The following is a 14,227-nucleotide window of genomic DNA, read 5'->3' as shown; positions in this document are numbered from 1 at the left end:
TGATCGGCTCAGCTTTGTGGCCGAAGGACCTGTATTGTGCTATATGTTTTTTTCTATGTTTCTATGCGGAGGTGGACTTCGAGATGCATAACTAATCTAATCGTTTATTGATGTCCGTTGTGGGAAAGATGCTGGAGTCAATTATAAAAGAGGAAATTACGACACATTTGGATTACAATAGAAGGATAAGTCCGAGTCAGCATGGATTTATGAAGCGGGAATCATGCTTGACAAATCTTCTGGATTTTTTTGAGGATGTAATTATGAAAATGGACAAGGGAGATCCAGTGGATGTAGTGTACCTGCACTTTCAAAAGCCTTTGATAAAGTTCCACATGGGATATTAGTGGGCAATATTAGGGCACATGGTAAATTAGGACAGAGTACTGACATGGATTGAAAATTGGCTGGCTGACTGGAAACAAAGAGTAGCGATTAACGGGTCCCATTCGGACTGGCAGGCTGTGACCAGTGGGGTACCGCAAGGTTCGGTGCTGGGACCGCAGCTGTTTACAATATACATTAGTAATTTAGATGAAGGGATTAAAAGTAACATTAGCAAATTTGCTGATGACGCAAAGCTGGGTGGCAGTGTGAAATGTGAGGAGGATGTTATGAGATGCATAGTGACTTGGACAGGCTAGGTGACTGGGCGAATGTATGGCAGATGCAGTTTAAGGTGGATAAATGTGAGTTTGTCCACTTTGGTGGCAAGAACAGGAAGGCAGATTACTATCTAAATGGAGTCAAGTTAGGAAAAGGGGAAGTTCAACGAGATCTAGGTGTTCTTGTACATCAGTCAATGAAAACAAGCATGCAGGTACAGCAGGCAGTGAAGAAAGCTCATGGCATGCTGGCCTTTATAAGAAGAGGAATTGAGTATAGCAGTAAAGAGGTCCTTCTGCAGCTGTGCAGCGCCCTGGTGAGACCCCACCCCCCCCCCCCCCCCGGAGTATTGTGTTTAGTTTTGGTCAAATTTGAGGAAGGACATTCTTGCTATTGAGGGAGAGCAGCGTAGTTTCACAAGGTTAATTCCCAGAATGGCGCGACTGTCATATGTTGAAAGATTGGAGCGACTGGGCTTGTATACACTGGAATTTAGAAAAATGAGAGGGGATCTGATTGAAAAATATAAGATTATTAAGGGATTGGACACGCTGGAGACAGGAAGCATGTTCCTGCTGACGGGTGAGTCCAGAACTAGAGGCCTCAGTTTAAGAATAAGGGGTAGACCATTTAGAACAGAGATGCGGAAAATCTTTTTCACCCAGAGAGTGGTGGGTATGTGGAATGCTCTGCCCCAGAGGGCAGTGGGGGCCAAGTTTCTGGATGCTTTCAAGAGAGTGTTAGATAGAACTCTTATAGATAGCGGGGTCAAGGGATGTTGGGAGAGGGCAGGAACGGGGTACTGATTGTATATGATCAGCCATGGTCACAGTGAATGGCTGTGCTTGCTAGAAGGGCCGGATGGACTACCCGGGCACCTACTGTCTACTGTCTATTGTCTATTGAGTTATTTATCCTCAGGTTGACCACTTTTGTGGCACCAAACCAATCTGAAAGCAAGAAGGAAGAGTGAGCATTCCCCATCCAGGAAAGATTATTGAATTGAACAATCAAACAAAATGCCTTCCGTAACCTTAGAATTTTATTGCGCTTCGCCTATTGTGACTATTGTTGATTATTTGAGGGCGATAGTCCTCGTAAAAATATTGAGACTGAGGATTATTTCATGTGAAACGCATCAACTCTGTGTCATAGAATACATATAATGTGCAACGTTCTCGTTTGAAGGTGTGCATAAACAGAATTGAACATAATTGTTATTTCGTAATTCTTCCGAGAGAGCGATTTTCATTGCACGATGACGCAATTCATATAAATAGCTTACCTCAAGTGTTTGTTTAGTGGACTGTCACTGATGCGACTAACCACGTGGTATAATTAATTGTCAGAGGGCACTTTCCTCACCTGTATAAGAGCTTGCAAAGCAATCAACAGTAGCGATCAGTAGCTGGACTGCTTTCAACTGATCACCGATTCACACAGAAAATGGGATATCCAGCAATTTACTACATCGCGAGAATTTACTATCCTGTACTGGCAGCGATTGGTATCCCTGGTAAGTAACTGGAATTGGTTCCGACTGTATGCGTGTGTTTTGCTCTTGTTGCATTTGTTACAGATGGTGCCTCCTCCGGTTCAGATTTAAAGCTATATTTTATTTTATTCTTTAATTTTACCCTGGAATTGTTGCTCCTTTCTCAGGTCTGATCACTTTGTCAATATTAACAATTGATTGAATGCTAATATTGATACTGTTCCAGCATTTTACCTTTCTCGTCTTTGCAGCTTTACCATCACGTGTTGTTCCAAATCTGATTCTACATCGAGACAGAATCCCAAATGTTCACTAAAATGAAAACAAGTCCTACAGCATCGCCGCAGCTCTCTTTGCCAGCATCCCGGTTTTTCGGCAACACCCAGTTTCTTTTTTCTCCGTCTCAATGTCACTAGAAAGACTTCTTGTCTGTTTATTTATTGACATGTCTCTGAAATTGCCACGATAAGCTGAAAAGCTCTTTTTTTTACCGTGTCCCCTTAGGCCCAGTTTTGATTTAAATAAAAAATTACTCCGTTTCTTCCATCCAGCGTACAACATGAGGGAGCAAAAATCCTTATATTGCTTCTCAGTCGCAATGTACAAGATTGAAGTTTATTTGCCACCTGTACATCGAAACGCATTTAGCCGTCCTACCCCTCTACTCCAAATGTCATCTCCCTGAGTCAATTTTATTCCTGCAATACATAAAACCTTCAGCATTCTCAGCAGTCTGGATGAGTGAGTCGATAAGCCGTTCACCGATAACTTGCCGACAACTGGAAAGTTGCGGCTCAACTGTTACTCGGGTCCGTCGTTATCATCCAACCGAAGGACAGTGACGGAGCCCGTACGAAGAACATTTCCGCTCTCGGAGTTGAAGTCTGTCACACCCGGGATATGATCAGATGTCTGAGATTCACTCAATCTGATTTAACACATTTCTATGCGTGTAATCCAAGTTAACGTGATCGGGGTGTTTGCGCATGAACCTAACTCTTCTTTGCTTCCTTGCAGTTAATTTAATGGCGATTGTGATCCTGTCTCTGGGAAACTGCGGACTCTCTAAATGCATCTCCCGTTATCTGGTGGGAATGGCAGCAGCTGACTTACTGGTTGTTATTATTTCTGTTGTAATCGATCAGATCAATAATATTTATGTTTATGCCCTTCCTTTGCTCATTACGCTGGTTTGCGCCGTGACGCTTGTCCTGAGTGTCACAACCATGGACTGTTCTGTTTGGCTCACGGTGGCTTTCACGTTCGATCGCTTTATTGCAATCTGCAGTCAAAAGCTGCGGGAACGATACTGCACCGAGAGGACAGCGACTATTGTGATTGTAGTTGTCTGTTTAGGAAGTTGTGCGAAAAGTGTTCCATTCTACTTTGCGATAGAACCTTACCGTATCATTGACAACATACCCTGGCGATGCATTTTTGGAATGGATTTCCTTACTTTACCAGCGTGGAAAGCATACCAGTTGTTTAGCACGATCAATACACCTTTATTGCCGATCGGTTTGATTCTACTTTTTAACGCTTTCACAGTCAGTCATATTATCGCGGCAAACAGAGTTCGCCGGGGGCTCAGGAACAGCAGAGAGAAAAAGAATGATCCAGAGGTGGAGAACCGGAGAAAGTCAATAATTTTGTTGTTCGCTCTGTCAGCCAATTTCATATTGTTGTTGATCCCCTTTATTGTACATACTATGAACTGGCAAGTTGAGAATTACTCTTACACTGACAGATATTTGAACACCCCGACGTATATCCTGCAACAGTTTGGGTTCATGTTGCAGTTTGCACCAACACGTGTATCTACACTCTGGCACAGAGAAAATTCAGGGAGGAGCTGAAGGCAGTAGTCAAACATCTGGTTACGTTATATGATCGAATCTGTAGCTGAAACGCTGTTCGATTCTAAACTTCGAATGAGTTCAAATGCATTTCAATGTGATTTACATGTCGGGTCAATGTGTCTATATTCCAGCAGCCAGGGGAGCAAATGTTAGTAGTTTGCTGGTTCCAGTAAATCCAGCAAAATTACTTCAACAATACGGGGAAGAAACAACAAATGGGCTCTCCAAGGATCTGCAATCCTATTTGCCCGTTCCCTCACAAAAATTACTAACGTAACGGTTCAGCAGTTCACCCTGACAACCCTCTGCTGAACACTCACCAACATTGCTTTTGGTCCATTACATAGGTCCATAACCCCAGAGACTGGGAACGATACACTGTGGGGTTGACAGAGACTAGGGACTGTACAGTATAGTGGTGACAGAGACTGGAGACTATACACTACAGGGGTGACAGAGACTGGAGATTATAGAGTATAGGGGTGACTGATACTAGAGACTATACAGTATCTGGGAGTCAGAGAATAGAGACTATAGAGTATAGGGGTGTCAGCGACTGGAGACGATACACTATGGGGTTGACAGAGATTAGGGACTGTACCGTATAGGGGTGACAGAGACTGGAGATTATAGAGAAAAGGGGTGACAGAGACGGGAGACTATAGAGAATAGGGGTGACTGAGACTGGAGACTATAGAGAATAGGGGAGTCAGAGATTGGAGAGTATACAGTATAGGGGTGTCAGAGACTGGAGACTATAGAGTATTGGGGTGACAGACTGGAGACGATACACTATGGGGTTGACAGAGACTAGGGACTGTACAGTATAGGGGTGACAGAGACTGGAGTCTATAGAGTACTGGAGTGACAGAGACAAGGAAGTATACAGTATAGGGGAGTCAGAGAGTGGAGACTATAGTATAGGGGTGACAGAGACCTGAGACGATACACTACAGGGGTGACAGAGACTGGAGATGATAGAGTATAGGGGTGACAGAGACTAGGAAGTATACAGTATAGGGGAGTCAGAGAGTGGAGACTATAGTATAGGGGTGACAGAGACCTGAGACGATACACTACAGGGGTGACAGAGACTGGAGATGATAGAGTATAGGGGTGACAGAGACTAGGAAGTATACAGTATAGGGGAGTCAGAGAGTGGAGACTATAGAGTATAGGGGTGAGAAACTAGAGATAACAGTGAATAGGGGTGACAGATACTAGGGACAGGACAGTATAGGGGTGACAGCGACTGGAGACAATACACTACAGGGGTGACAGAGACTAGGGACTATACACTATAGGGGTGACAAAGACTGGAGACTATAGAGTATAGGGATGACAGAGACCGGAGACGATACACTACAGGTGTGACAGAGACTGGAGATTATAGAGTATAGGGGTGACAGAGACTGGAGATTATAGAGTATAGGGGTGACAGAGACTAGGAACGATACAGTATAGGGGTGAAAAAGCCTGGAGACTATAGAGTACAGAGGTAATAGAGGCTGAAGACTACAGAGTACAGGGGTGACAGAGAGTGGAGAATATAGGATATAGTGGTGACAGCGGCTGGAGACTGCAGTATAGGGGTGAAGAAACGAGAGACTGTATACTTTAGGCGTGACAGAATCCAGGGATAATTCACTGTAGGGTGACACAGTTGGAAACTTGAAAGTGTTGGAATGATAGAGACGACTGACTGTACAGTTTAGGGGAGACAGAGACTGGAGATGATGCAGTGTCGGTGTGACAAAGACAGGAAACTATACAGTATCGGTGTCAGAGAATGGTGTCTAAGGGAGACAAGGACAGCAGAATATGCAGTATAGGAGTGAAGGAGACGATAAAGTTTCGGAAAAACAGAGACCGGGGAATAGACCGTGTAGAGATAACTGATAAAAATAACGATTCTGGACACAGTCATTCCAAACGGTTTGATTTATTTTCACTCACACCGTTACTTCGGTTTCCAGACAGCAGAACGACCCCAAGTGACCGGAGAGACCATTTGGGGTGTCCAGAGACAATACCCGGGTTAGTGGGGTCAGGCGCCCCACACCTTGCAGAGGTAACACCACTGGTGGGAGGGCATTATTGTTTTATATTCTCCTGAGCATGTGGACACTGATCAGTGGGACACTTGTTGTGGAATCAAACTGTAGCACGTTAGAACGCTGTTTAAAAAGGTCATTTTCTTCATCTACGATAATTATTATGATCTGGTCACGTAATCCACACTCACCCCCACCTCCCCCCGCCCAGACCAACAGTCCTTCTCGGCCAGGCGGAGGCAGATTTAAACCCTCAGTCTGCCTTTACTGGGAGATGTGGCGGTTGGATTTGACGTTTGGGGGATAGTTATATGGGAAGGTTAAAAAAGAACAAAGTTTGTTATGAAGAAAGCTTTGGATATTTGTATTTTTTGCGGATATATGTTTGTTTTCATTTGCCTCCTTCACAACTTTTGAAGCGCTTTTGCACTATTTCCGCCTGGCTATGAATGAAACCCTTTGCACGGACGTGCTGTTGCGGCACGTCATCGGTTGCTTTTCAACTGGTGACCCTGGTCGGGTACGCTTCCTCAGCACATCATAGTGAGGAGTGACACCCCCAAATGCACATTAGATTATCCCAGATCAGGAATCATTTCAAACAGTTCACAAAATAACGGAAACGATGTTCAAAGTTCAAACTGTATTTATCAGTAAAGTACCTTGAGCGTCATCACGCCTCAAATTGACCTGTGCCCCTTAATCTCCCATACCCGCCGACACACCCCTAAACTTGCGCGCACCCTCAGATCTGTGCGAACTCCTAAACCCACGGACACCCCACATGCATATTAGATCATCCCAGAGCAAGAATCATTTCCAAAATACTGCCTGCACCTTAAACTAATGTCAAGAACAAAGTTCAAAGAGCATTTTTATTAAAGTATCAAAACTGAAACAACCTTGGGTTTTGTCATAACCCCAGTTCCGCAGACACCTTTAATGATGTTATCCACCGTCCGGGTGGTCATCGGTACTGAGGCCCCGGGGCTCTTGCACGCTGTGTGGCACCAATACGTCACATACCGGTTGTAGAGTGATCTGCAAAGGGGGGTAACCTGGGAACCTGTGTCAAGTATGTCCATAGCACAAACACCCGCGATACCTAGCGATAAGCTGCAGATTTCCCTCACTTAGCCTTCAGGAAGAGGGCTTTACACTTCAGTGTTTTTCTTGATGTATTGATTGGAATGTGTCCCTATCGAGAAGCCATGCCGTTCCCTCATTGTGTCTCTCTGAAGTTTGCTGACTTCCCTTCCTGCCGGAGTGACCGCGGGCTCACTCTCTGAGGGTTTTCACGTTCTTTACACTCCCTCCTGAAGCGGTCGCTTTTTCCAGAGACCCCGTTCAACAGCGTCCCTCTGCTCAGTGTATCCCATCAGTGGGTCCGGCTCCCTGTCGGCTTTGTCATGCCTGGTGGCGGCAGCTACCCATTGTAGCCTGGACATCTCAGTTCACAAATCTGCCACAAACTCCTGTAACATCCCCGGTTGTGATATATCATTGTTCTCTTCAGCAACGGAGGCTACTACCGAGGTCACCACCCTGCTGACGGAGGCCTCCCGCTCACCCGTCGCATTTTCCTCCCCTCTTACTTCTCTGATCAGCTCAACCAACGCCGCGGGGAGGGGTACGCGTCTAACGGACATTCGGAGACAATATCGATCGTCGCCTGTGACTGTGTGCCTTTTTGTCACTTGATCCATCCTTAACTAATTCGCCTCAGCCATTTGATTGGCCCATCTCCGCCGCAAGCAACTCAACCGTCTCTCCGGCCGTCTCTCTCCCCTCACTCCGCCGAAACGACAGCAGCTTTTCTTTAAAGCGCTAGTATAAACTCAAACGAAATCTTTGCCTGCCATTTTGTCAAATCTTCGCTCCATGATCGCAACTGTTGCTAATGCTCTAACGGTACTTATAATCATAAGTAACATTTAATATGGGCTACGAATATCCATTCCATTCCAAACACAAGCATTAGCTACCGGTAATCTCTTTGATTCGTTACTTATGATTATAAGTACCGTTAGAGCATTAGCAACAGTTGCGATCATGGAGCGAAGATTTGACAAAATGGCAGGCAAAGATTTCTCTTGAGTTTAAACTAGCGCTTTCGTTAGGGCAGTAGATCTGTCCGGTGCTCTTGCGGCCCCGGGAGCGGGGGTGGGTCATGGACCATTCATCCTTTCGAGAAGAGGGGATGAAGGCGAGGCTGCCGAATTGGAAGCGGAGATTCCTGCAGCTGTGCGCGGAGACTTTATCCTTTATCCCTGCAGCCTTCACAATCCCGTCTCTCAATCACTTTACGGACAATTGTTTAACGCAGGTTTAAACACACAACCCCACTTCTTCAATGCTCAGGGCAATCACACAGCAGCTCAGACACTCCATCCCGGACGAGCCCCAACAATGAAACCCCCTTTTTGCCTGGGCTGCCCTCGCTGGCAGTCCCATAAATCTTTCAATTACCTTGTACTTCCGGTGTATCCATAGACGCTGCCTCACCCGCTGAGTTCCTCCAGCAATTTCTGTGTGTAACTTACCGCTGCTGTCAGTCTCTTCGTAGGGAGGAATGACGGATTTACCGATGACCCGGACTCCGAGACGGACACGAGGTCCGAGGTAGACTCGGTGTCTGGGGAAGTCCTGGCGACGGGCGGCTGGAGACCCTGTGCTAAGCTTCATCACTGCGGGGCTGCGGGAATGTTAGATTGCAGGCAATGAGTGCTCAGGTATGAGGGGGGAGGGGTTGGCCATGGTTTGTAGGGCTGTGTGGCCGGGGTTAGAGTTAGGGTGAGGGTATAATTGCGCGGACATTAGGAAAATTATACCTCTTGGATTTCTTGATCTTGTTACTGGGGATTCAGTATCACACAACCCTGAAACTGTGGTCTGGCCCACGCATTGATTAACCAGGCCCCACGCTTGCCTTTATTGTGAACATCTTTTTCAAGGTGTAAGGTTATTAATATTGGTAAAGTGACGGGTCAGTTACTTACCGATCGTGTTGGCGGGGATGTTGGTTACAGGAAATGCGTGCTATGTGTAGGCGTGTGTAGACCACCGTTTCTGGTGGCGTGGGGACCACAGTCTGTGGTGGGAAGTGGGTATTTATGGAGGTTGTATTTTCTCCATGGTCCAGGGTGATGAAAGGCTTTCCACTTTGAGCATTAGGGCATATAAGACCCAGCTGTTAGTTTTTATTTTGACCACTTGGGGAGTAGACTATGTTTTGAGGCCTAGTTATTTGGCTTCACCTCGCAGTAAGATGTAAGATGTATTTGTTTTTGTCTGAGCTTTATGTTATATCTGTGTGTGTGTGTTGTGGGGCGGGTGTCCCCAGTAGTAAATTAACATAATTTATTGGATGTTCAGTGTCACTTAACCATGCAACCTGGAGTTTAGGGGTGACATATTTTCTGTGATCCGTTGGCTTTCTATTGCCATCCCGTGGAAAAGGATAATGAAAAGCTTGTCACCTTTGATGAGGTGCAATTATGTGTGCAATGGGAAATTATTTTGTGTTTTCTGATCTCATTATTGGACGCTCATCGTCACGCAAACCTGCCATATTGCTCCGCCCCACGACTTCATCACCAAAGTCAACACTTACCTTTACTGGGATCCTCCTCGTCCGTGCACAGGTTCTAATGTTTATCTTTACAACTATGCTAACGTGGTTGGTTATTGCTTATCGTTGGTGTCTCGGCGAGCGTTAAAGGGTGAGTAGGTCAGGTGTTGGGGCGGTATGTGGGCCAGGGTTTCAGTGGCTGTGAGGGTCAGGTGTTGTGACGGTGTGTGGACCAGGGTTTCTGTGGCTGTGAGGGACAGGTGTTGGGGCGGTATGTGGACCAGGATTTCTGTGGCTGTGAGGGTCAGGTGTTGTAACGGTGTGTGGGCCAGGGTTTCTGTGGCTGTGAGGGTCAGGTGTTGTGACGGTGTGTGGGCCAGGATTTCTGTGGCTGTGAGGGTCAGGTGTTGTGACGGTGTGTGGACCAGGGTTTCTGTGGCTGTGAGGGTCAGGTGTTGTGACGGTGTGTGGGCCAGGGTTTCTGTGGCTGTGACGGTCAGGTGTTGTGACGGTGTGTGGGCCAGGGTTTCTGTGGCTGTGAGGGTTAGGTGTTGTGACGGTGTGTGGGCCAGGGTTTCTGTGGCTGTGAGGGTCAGGTGTTGTGACGGTGTGTGGGCCAGGGTTTCTGTGGCTGTGAGGGTCAGGTGTTGTGACGATGTGTGCACCAGGGTTTCTGTGGCTGTGAGGGTCAGGTGTTGTGACGGTGTGTGGGGCAGGGTTTCTGTGGCTGTGAGGGTTAGGTGTTGTGACGGTGTGTGGGCCAGGGTTTCTGTGGCTGTGAGGGTCAGGTGTTGTGACGGTGTGTGGGCCAGGGTTTCTGTGGCTGCGACGGTCAGGTGTTGTGACAGTGTGTGGGCCAGGGTTTCTGTGGCTGTGAGGGCCAGATTTACAGTGGTGCTGGAAAGTTTTCTCTATTTCTGCATAAATACGATCAGATCTTCATTAATGTCATAGCACTAGACAGAGTAAACAACTAAAGAGAAACATTATAGTTGTTCATTTATTTAATGAGGAAAAATGATGCATAATACATAGATTATGTGGGAAAAGTATGTGAACCTCAGGGATAATGCCGTCCATAAAAAAACTATTTGGAGTCACGTGTTCAATAAGATGAGATTGGAATTGCTGGTTGTAGAGATGCCCTACAATTAAAAAAGATTCACGAAGTCAGGTTACCGTCAGAGCCTGTAACTGTTTATATGGACCATGCCTCGAACAAAAGAAAACGTTCCGAGAACCTTAGAAGTTCAGTAGAGCTGCATGAAGATGAAAAATGCTACAAAAGCATTTCTAAAGTCCCGAGTGTTCTTCAGTCCACAGTAACGGAAATTATCTGCACCGGAGGAAATACAGTACTGTTGTCACTCTCCCTAGGACTGGACATCCTGCAAAGATCACATCAGGAGAATCCTGAACGAGATGAAAACTAGCCCAAGGGTAACAACAGGAAACATGCAGAAATCTCTAAAGTCTCATGTGTCCACTGTAAGAAAAACAGTGAGCAAGAATGGTTTTCATGGAAGGACACCACGGAGGAAACGACAGCTCTTCAAAAAACACTTTGCTGCACGTCTCAGCTTGACAGAAGACCAGCTGCAGGCTCTACAAGGTTTCTGGGACAATGTTCCGAGGACAGGTGAGACAAATGTTGAAGGTTTTGGCAGAAATTCTCATTCCTCTGTTTGGAGGGAAAGGCGCACTGCCCAGCAATACCAAAACCTCATCCTAACTGTGAAGCCGGATGGAAGGAGCATTATGGTTTGGGACCGCTTTGCTGAGTCAGGGCCTGGACAGCTTGCAGTCGCTGAGGGAGCGATAAAATCAAAATTGTATTCAGGCATTGTATCAATTGTATCCATGTCAGAATAGTGAAGAGTTGGGAAGTTGATTGGTGAGAGATACAGGATTGGAAAAGGGGAATCTGAGAGAGGACAGATGGGTATTGCCTCCGTCTGGTGCTCCAGCACCTTTTTCTTTCTTCCATTGCCTTCTTTACTTCACCCCACACCCTCCTTCCGGTTGCACCTATCACCTTGTATTTCTCCCCATTATCCACACAGCCTCTCACCCTGACTGCTCATCGTTATTCCACCAGTCCTGCTGGTGTCTCAGCTGGAAACATCGACTGTCCGTACTCCCTTACATAGATGCTGCAGAGCCTGCTGAGTTCCTCCAGCAATTTTGTGTGTGTTACTATTCACCCTTTCACCCCTTCTCTTCTCGCCTGCTTATCACCGTTCTCTGGTTCCACTCATCCGTCCTTTCGTCAGTGTTCCACTCTACCCCTCTATTAGATTCGTTCTTATGCAGCTCTATAACTTTTCCCACTCTCATCTCCCAGCCTCTGAATTCAGACCCATCCCCTCCCCCCAACCTTGTCCCTCATCTACCATCTGCCAGCTTGTACTTCTACCACTTTCCGAAATGTATCATTCTAGCATCTATACCCGTACTTTCCGGTCCTGATGAAGTGTCATTTTACAAAACGTTGACTGTCTGCTGTTAACTGTTGAGTGTTGTCCACAGTGGACAGGTCATTGCGGCAGCACACCACCAGGTGGGAGTGTTGTCAACAAGGGAGCGGCCATTGCGGCAGAAACCCTCCGGGTGAGAGTGCTCTGCACAGAGGACCTGCCATTCCGGCAGGACACCACTAGGTGGGAGTGTTGTCAAGAAGGGAGCGGCCATTGCGGCAGAAACCATCCGGGTGAGAGTGCTCCGCACAGAGGACCTCCCATTCCGGCAGGACACCACTAGGTGGGAAAGTTACACACAGAAATTGCTGGAGGAACTCAGCGGGTGAGGCAGCGTCTATGGTAATAAATCAGCAGCTGACGTTTCGATCTGAGACGCTTTTCCAGGACTGGAATGGAAGGGGGAAGGCCAGAATAAAAATGCCGGGCGGAAGAAAGAGGAAAGATGTGATGTGATTGATGATGTCCGTTGGGTGGGAACGATAAAGGGCTGGAGAGTAAGCCATCTGATTGGAGAGGAGAGGATAGACCATGGGGGAAAGGGAAGGAGGAGTGGCAACAGTGGGAGGTGATATGCAGGTGAGAAGAAGAGGTAAGAGCCAGAGTGGGGGAAAGAAGATGAAGGGAGGGAAAAGGAAAAAGTTTACTGGAAGGAGAAATCGCTACTCATGCCATCTGGTTGGAGGTTATATAAAGAAAATATAAGGTGTTGTTTTTCCAGCCGGCGGGGGGTGGGGGTGGGGCTTCATCATGGCGTAAGAGGAAGCCATGGACCGACATGTTGGAATGGGAATGATGATAGGAATAAAATTGTTTGGGCACAGGGAAGTTCCACTTTTGGCAGCTGAAAAGGAAGTGCGAGACAAAACGATCCCTCCAATTTACACCGGGTCTCACCAATATACAGAAGGCTGCATCAGGAGCAGCGGATGCAATAGAGGAAGCGTTGCCTCACCTGGAAGAACCTCTTTGGGCGATGAATGGAGTAAGGGAGGAGATGAATGGGCAGGTGTAGTATTTCTCTCACTTTCAGGGATAAGTGCCAGGAAGAATATGTGGAAAAGGAGAAAAGAAGGGAACGATTTCTGCAGAAACCGGAAAGTGGGGCGAAGGTAAATCTGTGTTTAGTCCACAAGATATAGGCACAGAATCAGGCCATTCGTTCCATCGAGTATGCTCCACCATTTCATCATGGCTGACCAATTTCCCTCCCGAATCCATTTTTCTGCCTCCTAACGGAACAAATTCATGCCCTGAGTGATCGAGAACCTATCAGCTTCCGCCATATTTACACTCCATCACCTGCCAACACATCCACCTGTGGCAACGAATTCAACAGATTCACCACCTGCTGATCTCAGCCAGGCAATTATAGGCCGGTGAGACCGATATCAGAAGTGCGAAATCTATTGGATGGTCTAAAGTCAAGTCTTGTGAATAGCCTCGGCCCGAAACGTCGAATGTATTCTTTGACATAGATACTGCCCGGTCTGCTGAGTTCCTCCAGCATTCTGTGTGTGTTGCTTGGATTTCCAGCATCTGCAGATTTTCTCCTGTCTGTGACAATCAGTTGCATTCATTTTTCCGGACAGGAAGCTGGTTTACCATTTTATCTGGAACTGGACACTTTAGTTTTGAAGACTATGAGTGCGATTTTGTACTGTGAACACTGTGACCACTGTGCTCTAAATGTTTTTGTTCTATTTGAGTTCCTTCCTGTAAAATGTTTGAATAACTTGTGTTGATGTTGTTGTGACCGCGGCTTTGCCATGTGTCTGTGACGCTGCTGCAAGTCTGTTTCTCAGCGCACCTGCCTTTGATGCCATTTTCCGTACACAACCGTAAACGAAAAGACAATAATTGTTACTCCGGATCCGAAGCAGCAATAAAAAAGGAAACACACAGTCATTGTGGAAAATCATTTATTTTACCACAAGGTCATTGAGATTCCACATTTGTGGAACTCTGGGTGAGAGGGAAATCAGCTTGTGTTTGGATCCAGCAGCAGACAAGTGTATGTGTCCTTAGCAGAACAGAGGTGTTAGTTCAGAATGTTCTTTCCCACCCGTCTGCACTTATCTCATCTGTACAGCTGTATTATCGCCTTACTGAGGGGATGTGGTCAGCACAATAATCTTAGTTCTGCAGGCTTGCAACTGAACTGG

At 46.5% G+C, this 14,227-nt stretch overlaps 2 protein-coding genes across 2 annotated transcripts in view; one reads left to right on the top strand and one right to left on the bottom strand.

The window, feature by feature from the left end:
• The window catches only part of LOC140716731 (uncharacterized), a 343,916-nt gene that overhangs the window by 172,406 nt on the left and 157,283 nt on the right, over positions 1-14,227 (bottom strand). The window lies entirely within an intron of this gene.
• LOC140716661 (zinc-binding protein A33-like) overlaps positions 11,008-14,227 on the top strand; it is a 42,538-nt gene continuing 39,318 nt past the window's right edge. Inside the window, exon 1 of the mRNA XM_073029483.1 lies at positions 11,008-11,224. Coding sequence (XP_072885584.1) covers positions 11,008-11,224 — 217 coding nt within the window. The remainder of the gene's footprint in view (positions 11,225-14,227) is intronic.

Source organism: Hemitrygon akajei, chromosome 26 (genome assembly GCF_048418815.1).
Source record: "Hemitrygon akajei chromosome 26, sHemAka1.3, whole genome shotgun sequence".
In the NCBI taxonomy this organism is placed as follows: domain Eukaryota; kingdom Metazoa; phylum Chordata; class Chondrichthyes; order Myliobatiformes; family Dasyatidae; genus Hemitrygon; species Hemitrygon akajei.
Note: the sequence above shows the minus strand (reverse complement) of the source record. Positions and strands in the feature narration are given on the sequence as shown.